A 19501-nucleotide genomic window follows, 5' to 3' on the forward strand; every position below is an offset into this window, starting at 1 on the left:
GATGAATTTATTTAAGCAATTTACTGTATGTCTTCAACATCCCTGAAGTTCAGCGGGAGTTATGGAAGTTCGGTCAGTTCCCGCCAAACACCGTTCCGGGTCGAACATTCCAGCAAATGCTGCTCCAGTGCAGACGAGCACCAGATTCACCGAGAGAGAGTGACCGTTTGATCGGGTTCTCCCAGAAATGAGCGACTCGTGTGAGGAAGTACCGAGCGAGAGAGAGAGAGAGAGAGAGTGAGCAGCGTACGGCAGCTGATCAAGAGTGGTGTAGCCTTCCCGCGATCAGCTATAAACCGAAGTCGCGACGCGGTTTGGCGTTCAGTTGTATTGCTAAGCTCGCCGACGTGCCAGCACAAGCGGACACCTTCCACGCGTACAGCGCATTCTAAAACACCCTCTTGTGAACTCGGTAGTGAGTGCATAAAGTGCCAAAAGCAGAGTCTAACCAACACGTAAGTGCAACATTCACACCTGTGATTGGATCCCGTTTCAAGGCGTACCTAGCTATGTTCATCGACTACATCCGTGTGGGGGTGGTTTTACCGCAGTAGACACATTTTGCAAAACCCGAATGGCCTGCCAGGACGACACACGCGCCACTTGGTCCCTGCCGTAATGTGATCCCCGCACACAGTGTGCACAGTGCAGTGAGGTTGTTTTGGGATTTGGCCGGCCACACTTGTCGTACGCGTCGGGTCGGCCGGTCGGTGGGTGCCAACGGTGAAATCGAGCCCGAGAAAAACCGTTATAACCGACTTGCCGTTGTGATGTTGCTGATGTTGTTGATGGTGCCCGTTGATGGTTTTCTTGTACGCTCAAGCCAGCGGTTCGGTTCTCCCAGGTTTTTGCGTTGATCGGGCATCGTGGTTCGAGGTTGGAACATTATTTTCTCTTCGGCCACGCGTTTCCGTACGCGAGTGTTGGGGTAGTACGGCGAATTTTCCCAGTGACATTAGAACGCAATCTGGAGCACACACTTTCATCAAGGCACGGTAAAAGAAAGTGTGGCCATGACGTGCATGAGTCCATTATTGAATTGCTATGACCATGGATGCTTGGCTTGTTTGCGGAAGTGTATGTGTGGTTTCATCGTTCGCATATTCAGAAGATCTTCCGTGGGCTACGGTTTATGTCACAAATTGTGCAAAATTCGTCTGGACACATTTTATTCAGTGTAACATAACAATGTTCATGCATTGGTAGCATGCAGACGTGACCTTTTTTGTTGGAAGATACAGTTTCAAATTTCAAACTTCTGTAATAGAATACAACAGTGGCCCGACAGCGATTTCGCTGGAATGTAAAATCTGTCCAAAGAACAGTTGAGAATATTGTGCCCAATAGCACTGGTTTTACTGCAGTAGACTTTTGATTGGTTGAAAAGGTGGCAAAGAAACTGGCAATTTGATAGATGAACCAGACTTTTCCTTTGCTAATTCAAGTGAATCGTTACAATTGACAATATGTGATCAACTGTCTCTAGAAGCGAGTAGATTAGACCTTTCATTTGAGATTTGTCTTAAAAAGTGCTTCTGATTATGTCCACAGGGTGTTGATGATTTTTTTTTTTCAATTATTTCGAAATTGTATTTACAGAAGAAAAACAAAAATTGGAATAAAATGTGTCTTTAAACTGGCATTCGGGTGTAGAGAAGCAGGAAACCTATCTCTATGTCATGTACGAAGTTAAACACCTCAGCGGTTGGACATCATTATCAGTTCTGTCCATTGCGTCTTCGTGTTATTGGGAGAATTGGCGGTCTTCAGCATAACGCTATCCTCAACTATTCGCATTATAATTTTCTGTTCAATCTCGAGTTGCTGCTTGTGGATAATCGTCCGGTCAGGCAGATGGGATCTCGATTGACTCCTTCACATAAAAACATTAATCTTGTTCAGGTACTTTTTCATTAGTTGGGCAATTGCTTCTACTTCCAGGGGGAGTGAAAAGATCACTTTCCTTTCGATCTTCATCGCTTGATTGTACTGCAGTTTACAGTAACGTCTGTTATTGGGGTAGATCACGCCCTAAGCCAGTTTTTTGTATGCGTTTTGACGTTTCCAGGCTTATCCGCTTACAGCTCGCCATACAAATGGCAAGCCAAGTTAAGCCTAGGAAAGAAGGATTAGATTGGTTTCTCACTGAAAGTACCCAAGTACCCAAAACCCAAACTCGACAAATGTCAAAACAAAGAATTTTGCTAGCTGGTTTGAGCCAGTTTAGGCCATGTTTCCCGTGTGCGAAAAAGGTAAACAAATTTTTTTTAACGAAAACAACTGAAAAAGGATTATTTTAATAATCAGACTTATGTATTATTTCAAATGAATTGAATTTAAAATTAAATTTCTAAACTATAATCGATTTTTCTCAATTTGTAGTTTACAAAAATGATCCCTTGTGTCATTCTTTATGTCAAAATGCTATGTCCTTTACGAATCTGTACAGAATGATACAGCCCGGTACCTGGATTATTTGGCAGATAGAGGCTTAAAGTTTAAGCTAACTAACTTTTGGGATGATCTACCCCATTGACTGTCCCGGACTTCCTTTTTTGTCGCTCTAGTCTGTTTTCCAGTTGGGATGGTAAAATATGTCCGATCGACCATATCGGATCTTGGATACGAAGGATATGAAATTCTTTACCATTACTTCGCACAGGTGTTGCGTACGCTCTGTGAAGGCAACCTCTAAATCAGCTGCCTGACAGTTTTCGTAGCAACTGTTATAAATAACTGATAACTTTGTCAAGTTTTGACTGAATACCAAAACAGGTTAACTACCATAGACGAAACAATACTGACCTCTCCAATAAGTGGCAAGAAACTAATATGGAAAAATCATAAAATCCGTCAATTTGTCAAATGTAATCGAAATTTATGCATATTAAATTAATTTTGCAATAAATTTAATTGACCTTACGTTTTGCTCTTGGCTAAATTAAAAAACCAGAAGTAGATTTCAGTAAGAAATGGGTTAGCAGGTATCTCAGAAAATCAATTCACTAACTGAGTTACCACAACTTCAATCAAAACTCCAGCTGTAGCTGTAGCTGTAGTATTGATGCAGCAAATATTGATAAAAATAAACTTGCGATTATGTAACTGTATTAATTTCCCTTTGGCTACCATTGATGAATTTTTACATTAGCACCTAATAAAATAACATGCCCCGAATCGGTTCGGGAAGCCAACTGAACAGAAATAGAAAGCTTTTAAGCCTCGATTTACATTACTCTTCTACCGTGTGTGTGTGTGTGTGCGTGCGTAGCAATGGAACATCGGCACGCACAAACGCCCGGTACCATTTATCGTCGGCAACGACACACTGCACAAAGCGCAAAATGATAGTCGCGGCGCTGCGATGCGCGTACCGATTCTGAGCACTGCTTGTGCCCAACAATGTTGCTAATTTCCGCTACAAATTCACGTTCCAATCATTTCGGTGTGACTATTATGCGGCTGGCCTAACGCCCCATTCCGGAACACCCTGTACCGTTCCGTTGCGTTGTGGCCTGCTTCCTGACGAAACTACACACAGACGGAAAGACTTTACACTTTCCATTTCGATTGATTCGATAGCGGGTGTATGAAGGGATGTACGCATTGCTACGAAACACGCCGACACTACCTGCACCGGAGCTGCTGACATTAATGTCATGCATTTCGTGACAAGTCCCCACACCGCGGGGGGCGCAGTTCCTGCGGCCATCATTTCGGTATTATGAGCACTTTCACAGCCATTAGATAAGCGTCGTTCTGCGGTAACATTTCACGACTTTCACCAGTGCAGTAATTTTGCACAAGTACTCGCATCCTTGCAACTGGCATGCCGTGCCGCGTGTGCTTTACGGTGTGCACCATCAAAGGTCAATTTCGGCCACCAACCGGGAGGGCGGTTTATTCCGACAATTCATTCGATTTGATTGCCGCCATGGAACCGAACGGAGGCCGTGTTAGTGGTATGACTGGTTAGTGAACGCTTGCTGTCCAGCAATGGTAGTCCAAATCGCTTCAAACAGCATCTCTGCATTACGAGCGCATCGAATGGATTAGAAAGGATGTGCCAATAGGCCTTTAAATAGATCGTTCGATCGTTAAATCAGATGAATATTGTTGGCGCATAAAGTAGCACCGACATTCCCGCGCGGATTGTCCCGTCAAAGCGCATCCATTGTGGCGTATCGTTGAAGCGAGATTACAAAACATCTCCTTCGCCGCTCGATGACGGTGTGCCCAATAAGGGCAAAACGAACGACAAAAACACTTTCTTCATGTTCATGCTCGTGTCGCTCATCCGCGAAAACGAGAGTCAATCCAATGGCCACATCAATCGCTTTTACTCCCTTCAACCGGTGCACTTGGCAGCGCGATTCGCCGCGCCGGTTCGGTTTTGGAAAATGAAAGCGATCTACCCGATCGGACGACGATCGGCACCTGAACGCGTACCACGCGTGTGTTGGCTTTGGGGTGAAAATACTTTCCGGTCTTAGTCACCAAACTCACGCAGAAGAGCGCGCGCGAAAGGCGTTCCAAGATCAGGGACAGGCGAGGTCCACAGTCCTATATACTAACCGGAATCCAGCCACCAACCGTTCCCATCCCCCGCGGCGTTGCGTGCAGCGGCTCTCGGCACGAAAATACGCACCGATAGTGATAGTTTATTTTTTTAATCTTTCCTACTATCAAGCAATGCGCCAGCGTGCCACCGATCGGTTTCGCATTCCTTCGGCCAGGATGTGTCGCTCGCGGCCGTACGTCGCCGCGCCGCGTACGATACAAAAGATTTGCGACGGCATCAAGCGACGAACACGCTGTTGTTGCTGTTGATGCATGCGTAGGGCATCGTTTTCCCGAGCCGCTTTTAAACATGGCCATCGGAGTGTTTCTCGGTGGTGAAGAAGGAAAAAAAAACGCTCCCATCGCGATGGGGGAACGGCAATCATTCATCGTGTGGTCGTTTCCGCCGCAAAAATCCATATCATCCGCATCCCTATTACTATCACACTCCGTCAGCTCCGGTCTTCCGACCGGCGAGAAAGGATGAAACGGTTGGTGCTATCAGCATACGGTCGATATCTCCGTCCGTGCATGGGTTCATCCAATTTTCGACCAAAAAGCAGCAGACAAAACAAAAAACCGCAACAGGGAACACCCCGCGAAGGAGAAAGAAAAGCCTCGACCTTACGGCGGCGTGACTGTCGCCCGCTGGGGACGTGCGGGTGAATCCCTGGGAGGAAAATCACAGGTCGCGGGAACGGGTGTTTCGGTCACGCCGGTGGCAAACTGGCGCAGAAAGAAAGTGACGAAACCCGTTTTTCTCGCACATCGCACACAAAGCCAGATCCCGAACGTGCGCGCCATTATTTTTTTTTTGTTCGAAAGGAGACGCGCGCCGCTCACATTCGCGGCCAATCCAATTTCCAGCAGTACGGGTGGATCGGCAAGGTCCCATTATTCGACGGGTGGAAAGGGCCGGGAACCGCGTGTCCGTGTGTTCGTCGAGCGCGTTCCTTTCCAAAAGTGAAACTTAGCGCACCGGAGATGGAACCGGAACGTGTGTTCCTTTCATATGTGTTTATGTCCCCGGTATGCACAACCCCGTGAGCACCCGACTCGAGTGCGGGCGTGTACTGTCCTTGCCGTGGAACGTATTGGGCGGAGAAAATAATGGCATCGTAACCGTGAGGGGTTTCAGCACGAATCACACATCCTCCGGGGGTCTATTGGACAACATCAAAAGTCCACCCCAAAAGGGACCCCAGGAACCCGGGGCAATAGAGGCGCTCGTCTTAATCGAGGAGCAGTTTATTTTTTTTTTTGCTTGTCTTCGGTTGCTGTCAATCGATTATGTTTGCCAACTTATAGTGTGTGTACCACTCCTGGTGGCTCGTGCTTGAAGCCCTCGAAACAAAAACACAGAAACGTGGACAAACACGGCTAATTGAAATGGGTTTGCCAACCGGACGACAGCATGCCGCGGGGGCCCAGGCTGGTTGGTTAAGCTTTTTCCGCCACTCGCTTGAATAACACTCGGAACTGTGCTAGTGCTGGCCACGAACAATTGATCCATTGATACCATTGGGTAACGTAGAAAGTTGATGACGCTCTTTTCCTGTCGTCAATCGTTTCGTGGCGTTCGTGTCCATTGCTCGGTTGTCGAGATTGTTGCCAAGGTGATGCAATGTCGTGCGCAGAAATCGATGTGCAGAAATTGGTTTGGGGCAAAAGACAAAGTGGTAAACTTATGACGGATTGTACAAACGTCATTTCGACTGCTAACTATGGCCGTCACACGATAATTGTTCATTAAAAAAGGAGAATCCGTCGACGAGGAAAGACATTAGCCATTAGCGGTTGACGCACCAGGTTAGTCAAATTGCTTGGAAAGTGGAAATGATAATGCATTGAGGACATCACTTTCATTGCTCAGTTTAGTCTCCCATATGTTCGTTTCATTTAGTCCATTTAGATGTTCTAACTCTTCGCAGTTTTATGCATCCTACTGCTCAAAAAGATCACAGTAATAAGCAGAGCTAGTTGTCTTTGGAAGTTTGGAACTGTTCTATCAGTCAAATTCCTGGCATTCTTGGCATATTTCTAAGGATGAGTTTGCTTCGGAGCCAAAGACTTACTTGACATCACTCGTTGGGCTCTTGTTGTGAGTCAGAATTATGGTGGTGGACTCAAATCTCATCCATTTAATGTCACCAAGAAACGCCCAACCCATACCTAAAACTTTCGCTAATAAAAGCTCTGTGGTTCCATGTGAGACGACTTTGGTGTCAGCAACACATCATCCACAGTCGATCCAAAACCTTCCAATGATTGGTGGCGTTGCTGCACTTTTACCACCAGGACCAGGCCACTCTTAAACACAACGGAGAACAATTCTTCGTCGAAAATGAATGAGAAGACTTCTATTAACACTTTCACCATCATTGCACGGATCTCAGAGCATTGCTACACAAAATACTCTGATACGTCAACTTCAAATGACTCGTAAACAAAGAATTAAATGACAGATCGAAATAGTATTTTGTGTTCGAAGATGACATATTCAAATGGAACAGGAACTCGGGGTTTTCTACTGCAGCCTAGATGTTGCTTTCAAAAATATGTTGACTAGCCTAGTGCGGCCATATATATCAAGTGTTAATTGTCCATTAAAAATAGGAGAGCCGGTCAAAGAAATACGACATTAGCAAATAGCCGTTGACATATGATGATGAAGCGCGTTTCTAAACAACGCATGCCTATGTCACCTCCTTTCCATGCTATTACCATATGAGGTTGCTGTTGCTATATGGTGTCCTCCCCCTAACGGAGGTTTCTTTTCGCTCGCTTCATTGCGGTGTCGTCACGGCACCGCAATTGACCAAGCCCTTACAGCGTCGCCAACCACGCGGACACAAGTATGGCAGTGTGTCACCTGTGACCGAGTGCGATGATTTGGGGGAGGTCGGTGGACCATTGCGTGCAGAACCCAAACGCAAACGGTGTCTATCTGCGGGAATATGAATTTACAGCTAGAGCTTTATGTTCCCAACACCATCCGCCCGGACCATCCCGCCGGCTAACTGAATCCGGGTTGTGGAGCTTAAAGTTGGACGTTGGAAGAACACCGCGGGTAGACGGGGGGGAGGGGGGTAATAAAATAAATAAACACATAACCCAAAACATTCCCATGCTTGGGTGGCAGTAAAAATGGGAAATTCCCATCCCACAGCGGGAGGCAAACCATCGCGAGTCATTTATCAGCAGGCTGCACAGTTGCACATGCAATTTTGTAACGCAACGATCTCCGGCAACCGATAGCGCCGACTGTGTTCCGCGGCGGCGGAAAATCAGTGGCCCGATCTGAATAGCAAACAGCTACCGAGTACGGGCGCAATTGGCCAGCTAATTAGCCGTTAAGTGAGTGCACACAATGGGTGCCCGTTTTTTATCTTTTTTTGCGAGCTGGTGCAACCCCATTCATCATCTCACTTCCACGGTCCACGGAGAGAGATCCAAATCGGCCGATTCGTTATTCTTTGCAAAGGTGGATTCATTCATTCCCACCGCGAACGGCGGTCCGGTTCTGCGGCTGTTTCCCATCCACGTTGTCTTGGTGTCCCGGTACCGATTGTGGGGTATGCCGTTAGGTTGGGTGGTTCTGCCAGGACTTGAGACACCCGCCCAGACGTGTTTGCAACGGCTCGAGGTGTCAACGAACCTTTGTCGCGTCAGGAATCCAACCGAAGACCGTTAGCCAACCGGCTTTCCACCGACCACACACACACACGCCGACACCACCGGATGCAATGGCGCGTCTTCTTTAGCCGGGATCCGACGTAGAGAGGGAAAAATCAAACAATTGCCAACCGTATTAGCAGCCACGGAGAACTGGCAAGCTTCACTACACAAACATCAGCATCACGAAAAAAAGCGTTTCACGTTGGACCGGTTTTCCGGTGCAAAAAGTGCGGCCGCTTAAAAAGGGTGGCCCACGGGAACAGCTTGTGTATCGGTTGTAAAAGCAGTTTTCCTATGCGCTTCTACTCGTTCACATTCGGAACTCAACCTCCTCCTTCCCAGCGCATCATTTTCGCCAATGCCGTTCGCACTTCCATTGCGATCAATCGCATTCCGACGAGATTTGGTGCATCGTGTGTCTGCGGATGCCCACCGGCGGGAAAGCGCATAAACCTGTCTTTGATGTGAGCGGGGGAGGGGGGGAGGTGGGGGAGAGAGGGAGGGAAAGAAAAACAAAACTTTTACTTTTTCCCATGCCAATGTCGCGCATTTGGGGGGTTTCGAGACGAAAGTGATTCGATCGATTGCAGCAACTGTCGTCGGTCGGACGAAATGTTTTGATCGTTAGCTTCAGGCATGGCAAGACACATTTAACAACGAGTCATTTAATAGGCCAAAGTGATCAGTGGTAAAACCTTCCAAGTATCACGCATTTTTCGGCAATGTTTGCCCATCCGTATTGTCGGTATTGGGGACAAAAGGTATGTGGGTTTTACAACGAGTAAAACCCTCGGAAAGCTCTCCATTAATGCTATTAAATGCTCATTCATATTCGAGCATCGTACACCCAACTCTGAACACCGTTTTGTACCGTCTGTCGTAACTTCTTCCGACAAAGAAAAAAACTCGAGGTCTGCCATGTATCGTTACACGACGACACCTCGACACCCAGGCAAGTGCGAACATTGGGCCGTGTGCACACGTTGCCAGCCCCGTCTCCTTGCTCTTCTGCGCGGACCATCGGACGGACGATCTTTTCACCACGACACCGTTCGGCCTCATTCTTTGCCGAACAAAGTGACATGCGGGCACTATCGTTGCGGGCGAGAGAAAGTTTCGAACTTACAGTACGGTGCGAGGTTGTTCGTCGCAAAGACAAATGCCGGCTGTTTTGTCACCAGCTTGCAGCATGCACAACTATTCTTGCCATACCTGAATCTCCGGACATCGGGGAATTGCATCACACGTTGCAGCAGTGTGTCGCTCACGATGCAACGCCAATGCAGATACCTAGGTACAGCGCTGCTAATCTAGGCTGTCAGCTGGAGCAGAAGCTTCCATCTTCATCGTGCGATTGCGTCACCGCCGCGGCTTCTAAACGGAATGGGCAGAAAAGAGGTTTTTAGCACTGCCGACAGGCGCTTTACGAAACACGGTTGCATTATCGAAAGCTTCTTCGGTTGTGAAGTACGGTGGATAACAGCCTCATCCTCCAGCTGTGGGATGTGAGGTCATGGCTGGACTTTATGGAGTAGAGGAGGAGTCGGATCGTAAACCTCCGTTCCCCGTTTGCCGCAAAGAATGAGGCGGAAACCGTAAAAAATGCATGATCTTACATGAGATGCAACAAACAGGCTACAGCCACACGCCGATTGCACGGTGTGGACAAGTACACGAACCAGTTGCGCAACGAATCATCCGCCAAGGGGACATCTTCGGATCCTTTTGCACCCTGCTCAACAAGATCGAATGATCGATTTAATGTTTTGATTAGTCACGCGAGTCACTCCGGCACGGAACGAAAGACGCCATCACGCCACCTTGGATGCCACGTTTTCGGCGGACTTGATTGTGCGCCGCACCGTCCACCGATTCACATGGGTTCGATCGGATTGGCTGCTTTGACTAGCAAGACCTTCACGCGGCGGGATGGTGGTTCTTCTGTAGGGTATAATTCCGGTGGGCAAATGTTTGTGTTCGATTGCGCCTTCGCGTACTCGACCCACACGGGGCACGATCGTAACGAGTTCGTTAGGGGGTTTTGCAATTAGTCATAATTGAGGCAATGACACTGGGGCTGTTTGCCTAAATTACGGCATTACCTTCCGTCCGTACGGAAGGTGGTGTTTTGTGTGCACCGTCGAACATTAGTCAAATGCCGGAACTGAGGCGTACTTGAAAACAAACCTCAGAAGACGGGCTTTGTTTGTTCGCTTCAGAGCCGTGCTCATGTTGTTTGCCAGCGGTACGTACCTCAAAATCATAGAAAATCGTGAAATGTTTGCTCAACCGTTGAATTTATCTTCGGTCAAACATTGGAAAACTAGCGGATCTTTCACAGTGGCCCCAGGCCGTGATGGGGGTGCATTTGAATGCCGCTGCCAAACACGACTCGATCATAAACGATCATCATTGCGTCGCTGTCCACAACGGTGGCCACAGTCCGTCGCATTTGCAATCAATTTCATCTGGTAGAAATAAAACATCACAAACAACAATCAAACATTGTAACACAACGGGTTCGAATGGGCGTGGAATGGAATCATGGACATCGCGTTACAGCGGGAGAGGTGGTCTTCCGCCTGCTACTCCTCTTACGGAGCTGTCCGACATTCGCGTCCCATGAAGGAAATGGGTTTGGTCGGTCAGAGACACTGACAAGTGCACCCCTGCCAAACAATACCGCTAGCTAGCAGCGGCCTTCGATCGATGTGAAGCGATCGAGGTCTGGGAATCGATCGTTTTTTGCACCTCGGTGTGCGCTCCAAACTGGGAGTTCTGGGGTTTTTTCGGGTCGCTGGGTTGTTATTGTCACACAAACTGGCAAGGGTCTGCGTTCGATGTGCATTAACGTGCCGAAACTTTCTATCGATGTTCTTTACAGCAACTACCCCCATAATGTCTGTCTTGCGGACATTGGCACTGTTGGTCATCGGAGCCACCGTTGTGCTGGCTCAGCGCCGTCTAGCCCTACCGGATCCCCGTAGCTGCGCCAACCGTACGTATCCATTGCTGGAATAGAGAACCCGCCGTACAGCACTGACCGTCTCCCTATTTCGACAGGTGTGCGACATGCGACGTACCGTGACGCCCGTGGAGTAGCGCATTCGTACTTCTTCAGCTGGGAACATGCACCGACCCGCAGCTTGGAGGTCGACTGGCTAGACGCCCGTAACATCTGCCGGCGACACTGTATGGATGCGGTCTCGATGGAAACACCGCAGGAGAACGAGTTCATCAAGCAACGCATCGCCCGTGGTAACGTGCGGTACATCTGGACCTCCGGACGCAAGTGTAACTTTGCCGGATGCGACCGTCCGGATCTGCAGCCACCGAACGAGAACGGCTGGTTCTGGTCCGGATCGGGCGTCAAGATTGGACCGACCACCCAGCGCAACACCGGCGACTGGAGCTACACCGGCGGATACGGCCAACAGCAACCGGACAATCGTGAAGCGGCCCAGGTAAGCCAATCATTAGCACGGCACGGCCATTGCATTAGGAAATCGACCCGTAATAACGCGCTGTCTCTCCCTCTCGTTCTCGTACAGGGTAATGACGAATCTTGCCTTTCGATCCTGAACAACTTCTATAACGATGGGCTGAAGTGGCACGACGTTGCCTGCCACCATCTGAAGCCATTCGTGTGCGAAGATTCGGACGAGCTGCTGAACTTTGTACGCTCCCGCAACCCGGGCATCCGTCTCTAAGCCCGTCCGATCCATCTCGTCGCTGTGCAGCGCAATCTGTGGGATTGTGCATGCAGTATCAACACACCACACGCATACTACGACACACGGACAACAACCCAAGTGCACCCGAGCCGACATCATTCGCTAGTGGCGGTGCAGTGAGGAATGTTACTGCATTTTTATACCGCTCCATGTTGAGTCTCCCACCATTACTAATTCCTCCACCAACAGGAATCAGTTGATTGGTTTCGTTTCCATCAATCGACCCACCAGTAAACGCAATGTCCCAGCAACCGAGTAATGAGAAAGCTACTAAAAGCGCAAACAAATAACCCATCCAACAGGACAGGGCCGCCGTCGAAGGCAGCTGGCCGCCGAGATGGGTTTTATGCATGCATGCATGTGTGTTTTTTAAATGTAGATCTGTTTTGTATTAACTCTGTTTAATTTCTATTTATTGTACTATAAGAAAGTCGTCAACCGGTTTTTTAGACTATCGTTCAGATCGCCAAGTGAAAGGAGACGCAGAAGAGAGCAAGCAAAGAGGAAAGTTCGCAAAAAGTTGTATCGAAAGATTAGATGATTTAGATCAGCACTCAGTACACACATTTCGAAGGATTGGAAAAGGTTAAACAACACGAAAGAGTTGGATGTAACGTTGTTTTTAAATTTGTAAGTTTTTGTTTTCATTTGAACGAGAATAAAAAGTACGGAAAAATTGTTGTAATACGTTGGCATTGGGCTTAAACACCTATGTGGTTAAAATCTTTAGGACCAATTGCTAGCAAGATTATGAATACGGGGAAAGGGTCCATCGTCTTAGGCAAAGGTCTAGCTAACTATTAATTTGCTGGTCTTACTTACGAGTAATTATAGGTGAGTATCTCCGGAAAGTCGTCCAATATTTCAACCAGTTACACAATGCACACTTTTGGTAACAAAACGGGAAAGTTATGCCTTTGGCAATTGTTACGTATTTAAATTGTATTTTCTGAAAACTAAACACGTCTCACTCGTTAGCCGTCCAGAAAAGAAACAGGACGATGGAGGATCGCTTCTAGTTGATAACTCAACGTTGACAGCTCTCATCCTTTGGCAGTGCCGCCATAACAGGATAAACATTTTACATTAAACATTCCTGCTGAGACGCAAATATGACGAGTAGTATAGCGAGTTGGTGCAAAGTGTGCCACCTTCTCCAAAGTGTGCATTCTCTAGCTCACTAACACATGTTTCAAAAATGCCGGACCCACTTTAATTATCCCCACTCAAATATTATTACTTACTTACTTACTTACTTACTTACTTACTTACTTACTTACTTACTTACTTACTTACTTACTTACTTACTTACTTACTTACTTACTTACTTACTTACTTACTTACTTACTTACTTACTTACTTACTTACTTACTTACTTACTTACTTACTTACTTACTTACTTACTTACTTACTTACTTACTTACTTACTTACTTACTTACTTACTTACTTACTTACTTACTTACTTACTTACTTACTTACTTACTTACTTACTTACTTACTTACTTACTTACTTACTTACTTACTTACTTACTTACTTACTTACTTACTTACTTACTTACTTAATTACTTAATTACTTACTTACTTACTTACTTACTTACTTACTTACTTACTTACTTACTTATTTACTTACTTACTTACTTACTTACTTACTTACTTACTTACTTACTTACTTACTTACTTACTTACTTACTTACTTACTTACTTACTTACTTACTTATTCTCTGCTACAACCGCTACTTCTTGGACTTGAACTGCTGCAGGAGTCCTCTAAACTGTATGACAATCAGTTCGCCGTACATCTCACAGCGTACGTCATTGTAGCGGCTCCTCCATTGTCCTTCCACATATACGGGGCCAAAAATCCTTCTGAGCACCTGAACACGGATCAAAGGGTTTCGTCGGTTTTGAACAAAGTGCATGTCTCAGAGGCTGCAGCGTATTTCGACATCAATGTTGTTGTCGGCGCTGACTTTTGATCCAAGATAGGTAAAATTTTGGACTACTTTGAAAGAGTGCTCTCTATTTGTACGTCACCTCTGCGTAAGTTAGGATGTGCTAGTAGCGCCTCTGGGGGTGCCACCACCAACTTAGGTTTTGCCTCGTTAATCTCCGAACCGAGGTTTTCTGCCGCCTCCTTAATCCTGTGGTAAGCATCCGCTACGTAGAAGAGCTGTAAACCAATGATTTCAATGTTATCAGCCTATGCCAGAATCTGGATTGATTTATAGAAGATGGTTCCCAAAGTTTCGTCCTCCGAGTCGCGTATGGCCCACTCTAGCGCTAGGTTTAAGTGTAGACAAGCTAGCCCATCTTCTTGGCGCAGACCCTTTGTGATTCACCCGCTGTTCCTCCCAGAGTTGTTTCTTGGTGAACTTTTGCTCCTACCGACGCGCAATTTTCTACATCCAACAACCAGATTGCTTGCTGCTGCAAACTGGACCAATCTACTACCATTGTCGTTACTGTGCTCATGTAGACTGTGACTACCAATGTATTGGCGGTACATTGGTTCCCTAAGGATTTTAGCATTGAAGTACCCCAGGATTATTTTAAGATCATGTCTGAGACATTGGTAAATGGTTTTTGTGAGGCGGCCGTAGAACAGCTCTTTTTCCTCTTCGTGCTTGTCTTCGGTAGGGGCGTGGACGTTAATGAGCCTGATGTTGAATAATCTGCCTCGTATGCGCAGGGTGCATAGCCTGTCATCAATAGCCTTGAAGCCGATGATCTCGGATTTCAGCCGAGGTCCTACGGCAAAATCCGTTCCAAGCATCTTTTGGCAGTCATGGCAGCTTTAGTGAATGTCGTAGTGATTGCTGCCACACCTGTTCTGCACACCGTTCCCTAGCCAACGGATTTCTTCTAGAGCTCCACGAGGGCCATCCCTGTCAAGTGTGACGTTCCATGAGCCCATAAAAATCGTAGCCGTAGCCTGGGTCGTATACCGTTAAGTCCGTTTCGAAAATTCCTGATGCTTTCTGTAGTCACTTTTCACTTGAGGCAGGGACTGGCCCTGCGCTCAAGCTCCCAAGTACCTCTAGATGGCCTCGTGACAGCTTAGTTTTGCGTCTGGTTGTCTCCCCGACGTTCATGTACCCCGAAGAATTGCACTACCCTGCTCCTCCTGTTCTGCCATGTGCCGCCATCCACGCAAGCGGTTGGGACGAGCCCGTGTACCCAAGCCTGGATATGCGGTGACACATGTTACCACTCTGCACGACGAGGACGTGAAGGAATAGGAGTTGAGTAGGAGAGCCTGTGGGAACTTCAGCAGCCTTCGGATCCTGCCCCGTTACAGAGCACAACAACAACAAACTTCCATTATTATTGCACCGAAAATAATAAGCAATTTTATTTAGGTCATTTTCTTTACCATAGTTTAACAAATAGAATAAAAACCACAATTACATTGTATACTGGGTATAAATAAAGATGCCTCAGTCTGAGCTAGATATTACTTAACCAAACCTTACCACTCATTACAAGAGCTTTGAGTGTCTCCCTACCCAAGGTAAGGCTTCAACGTATCCAACGGTAGTAAAGGAAACCTCTTCCAGGTTTCCTACGATCACCTGGATGATCGATGCAATATAGAAGTGTTGTGCCATAGAGTCCGGCAACCACATCCGGAAAGTATAATCGCGTGTGTACCCGATACGTTCACATAAATGGTACTCAAATGTACAATGGAGTAGTAAGTGATATATTATTTGGTAATTTGTTGATATATTGCAGCTCTATGGCCTTGTAACTGTGTCCGTTTGTACCACCCTATGTCGCATCGGTGGATCCGACACGTAACTCACCGTTGAAAAGTAACGGTCAACGGTCGATGATGTAACCGGTGCCAGCGAGATGTCAGCGTACGGGGGCGCGCGCAGCCAGCTACTTCGGTTAGGACAAGGGATAGCGATGAACGTTTGAAAGGCGGGAGGGCGAAAGTTATAAGGTGTCGATTTTAGATAGAGAATATATTACTTTGTAATACGTGTGTTGTAAACGGTTCACGTGTGTAATTTATTTTCGTGCATGTATGGCGTCATCCTATTTGGCGCGAAAGAAACATAACATTATGCGTATTACTTTTTTGGGACGGCGTTCGGCGTTCGGCATCAGTTATCTTGGTGATGAACATGTTAGTAGCCGTGTTAATGTCCAGCAATGAATCACATAACGAAAAGTCAGTGTTTTGCCATATAACTGACATTTTTGTAAAGTTAGCATTAGAAAAGTCATAAGCATTCAATGATTTAACGAAGAAAATTTAACACTCCACAAAATATACACCACGGCACGGTTTATAGAGAATACACTATTTAAAATGACTTCATTGCCGGACACTAGATCTAATAGTATTCCATCCAGCGGGGTTCGCTGATGTCGGTTTTGCTCAATATGAAGCATACTACATATCAAAAGATAATCGTAGGGATCGTTTTACATTTTTAGCGAGGAAGTAGACATTCTTTTTGTTCTATAAGATAAGACGAAATACAAGAACTATTATTCATCATAGTGCAGGCGGAAGATTATCAGTTGCGCATGTTGTACTGGCCGTAGAACATCAACGTAAAGTGTTGATCATCTGCTTTTGGTATTACTACCTTACGTTATTGCCTAACATAGCTTGCACACCATAATCTGGCTTTAATGTAGTCTACAGCAAATAAGCTAGTTTTACGTATGGGGAAACGTTTTGATTTTGTATTGGTCCTTTCGTGTAAAATCTGTTCGTCTACCACTGAACCATAAAGAATAATTAACTCAAAACCCGATTATCAATATTAAAAATGCAAATGATCGTGTATAAGCATATACAAGTAACTGTAAATTAGCACTGCTCATTATGTAATGAAACATTTTACGAAACGAATATATAATGCTGTTGTCAACCCATTTTTCTAGCGTATCTGAAGCTTATTTGATGAAGATTACCTTAAATAATAAGCTTATTTATTGGAGGGCCAATGTCCGTAGTTTAATAAACCCTCATATGACAAGACTGTCCTGCCACCTGCTTTAGATAGGTCCTTATGAACTTTACCGCTTTTCTACGCTTGTTAATTATTCCACCAAGTATTGTAATTGTTGTTATGCCAAGTATGCTGTTGAGTTCTTCTCTAAAAGTAGTTACATTTAAATTCCATCCCAACTCAGCCTATCATGGCTTGCACCAAATCGTCTGTTGAGAATTCTAATTTCTCATTACGAATACGCTGGTCATTCGGAATTATCACCTTTAATCGAGTAGTTGATCATGTTTTCTATCTTGCGACTAAAATTGGTGCTAGCAGTTGCAGTTGGGGCGGCCCGATGGCATACTTGATAGTGAAGCCGATTTCCTATGGCAGGGTCCGTCCAAAGTCCCATCCGTATTAATCCACCGTACGCAGTCTTCAATCCAGCTACGGGTAAATAAAGTCATATAAAGGCAGGCCTAGACCTCTTGAGGTTGGTGTGCCGGTTAAGATGAAGAAGATGCTGTTGCAGTTGTAGTGCCCGAACGTCGATGTTTTCATACAATATATATCTTGTCAATAATCTCGTTCCTTTTATGGCGATCTGCTAAAAAAATTAAATGTTAAATAAACGGATGGTTAGTTGAAGTATAAACGAAATCTTACCTCGCTGTTTCTTTCCTAAGTTTCATTCGGTCAACATATTCACCTTCCATGCAGATATCAATAGACCATGAGAGTAGTAAATATTATCAATTTAAAAGCAACATTTACAAATGATCATCAGCGCAAAGTGAAACAATGCTTACATATATATAAACCCTTTTATCTCACATTGTCAGTCCAGTAGATTTATTAAACAAGAGGAATCATCATCGGGAGTCATTCACTCGATAAATGCACACACTAACGGAAGGGCGCGCTCTTATAGCTTTCTCTTTTTTCATTCATATTCACTCTTACATCGACTTCTTCTCGTCTAAGCCATTCATTCTGTCAAGCTTCTGTGTGATTTGTTTTTTCTTCTAAACTCTTGCTCAATCTTTCTCACATTTTGCTCTATATTATATATACGATTTGTATCCGCACGTGTTTGCGGAAGGATATTTGCTTGTCTATTCGTTGCCTTTTCCTAGCGCATTCATTTCCAGCACATCCCTCTGGCTTGCGATTCTTTTTTGGAGCAGTAATTGCCCGCTACTCATTCACACTCGATCGAATCCAGACGCTCGGTTCCCATTCATACACAGGCAGTAGTATTATAATTTCTCCTCCCCGCTCCATCCCGAACCTTCCAAACGTACGCACAAGTATTCGCAATCACACAATTCCCACGCACACCCTATTTCTTCCCTACTGCGATCCTTTCATTCACACACGATCGCGTTCGTCATCGCATTGCTACGGATTTAGGATGTTTTGTCCTTCATTCTCTACCACCGCTATTCTCTGTTCTCGTTCGTACGTTCTCCTCTCTCTCTGTTCTGCCTCGATCACACGTCGCACTCGCGCACATTTTATCTCATGCACGTTTTACAATATCCTTTTCACTAAAAAAACTATTTTACATATTTTTTTTGTTTTGTCGTTAAAAAAAAGCTTATAAAAAACAGAACACAGTTTATCGATACTCTTTTCCGCCGTAATTTCTAGTCCGTTTTGCGGGGGGAGGGGGGAAGGAAAGGTTTGTGTATGTGTGTATGAAGGTGTGTATATTAATGATGGCCCACAGTAATGGATCATTCATTAAACCAAACTCCCAAAACGGGCGCTTGGTGGTACAAAACATCGAAGAAGGAGAGGGAAATGGGTTGCACAGAACATTGCAAGCGTAAATAGGAGGAACAGTAAATATCCCAATTAGAATTAGGATTTTGCCCGGGTACGATAACGCGATAAGTCTGCGTTCATTGGCATACGAACGAATACTAAAAACAAAACAAAAAAGATTTCTAAAACATGTACATCACATCCTGTTGCACACATCATGCATCGAAGAAGGGTTAGAATTAAAATTGTCTACAACTTGAGAAACGTCGGCAGAAAGCGGTGTCCGGGAACGGCATATGATTCCCTTTTACTGCAAACCGGCTAAGAACATAAAACCAGATGTTTGTTTGTGGAAGAGGGCGCAGGTGGCAATATTAAATGGGAGCAGCGCCTTATGACACACAGGTCTATGGTGGTAGTTTGTGGATGTCGTAGTTGTTCGTCATGTCCTGTCCAGTCGGTGTTGGAAGCGCAATCCTTTCGAACAATAAACGGCAGAATCGTTTTTACCACGTTTAGTCAATTCTGCTCATCATCGGACTTCTTGGCGGGATTATCTTACAAAAAAACTTTTGTCAGAGTTTACCCTGCCTAAGACATATATATTTCTGTATATATCCTAATACACGATTCCACATTTCTCTTGTCGTCAATTCTGATAAGATCCAGTTCCAACGTCATTGTAGGTTCTGCTGCTGCATTTCCTATGCTGCATGTTTGTAACGCTAAATGTCTGTATTCGTTAATTCGCAGTTTTCTGACGTTGCTTATTCACTTCTCTCTATCTTCCTGTAGGCGC

The 19501-nt window shown here is 45.6% G+C and overlaps 1 protein-coding gene across 1 annotated transcript; it reads left to right on the forward strand.

The window, feature by feature from the left end:
- The first annotated feature begins 11136 nt into the window (after positions 1–11136).
- LOC128714038 (uncharacterized) lies at positions 11137–11948 on the forward strand. The gene is made up of 3 exons (XM_053808915.1): positions 11137–11236; positions 11302–11702; positions 11790–11948. The coding sequence occupies exons 1-3, from the start codon at positions 11137–11139 to the stop codon at positions 11946–11948; spliced, it is 660 nt and encodes a 219-aa protein (XP_053664890.1).
- Positions 11949–19501: the final 7553 nt, after the last annotated feature.

Source organism: Anopheles marshallii, chromosome 3, assembly GCF_943734725.1.
Source record: "Anopheles marshallii chromosome 3, idAnoMarsDA_429_01, whole genome shotgun sequence".
Classification (NCBI taxonomy): Eukaryota; Metazoa; Arthropoda; class Insecta; order Diptera; family Culicidae; genus Anopheles; species Anopheles marshallii.

Bases quoted from the DNA above. Each gene is read 5' to 3' on its own strand.
- LOC128714038 (XM_053808915.1), top strand. From the start codon at position 11,137: ATGTCTGTCTTGCGGACATTGGCACTGTTGGTCATCGGAGCCACCGTT. The intron at 11,237-11,301 runs GTACGTATCCAT...CTATTTCGACAG, and splicing joins TCCCCGTAGCTGCGCCAACC to GTGTGCGACATGCGACGTAC. The intron at 11,703-11,789 runs GTAAGCCAATCA...GTTCTCGTACAG, and splicing joins ACAATCGTGAAGCGGCCCAG to GGTAATGACGAATCTTGCCT.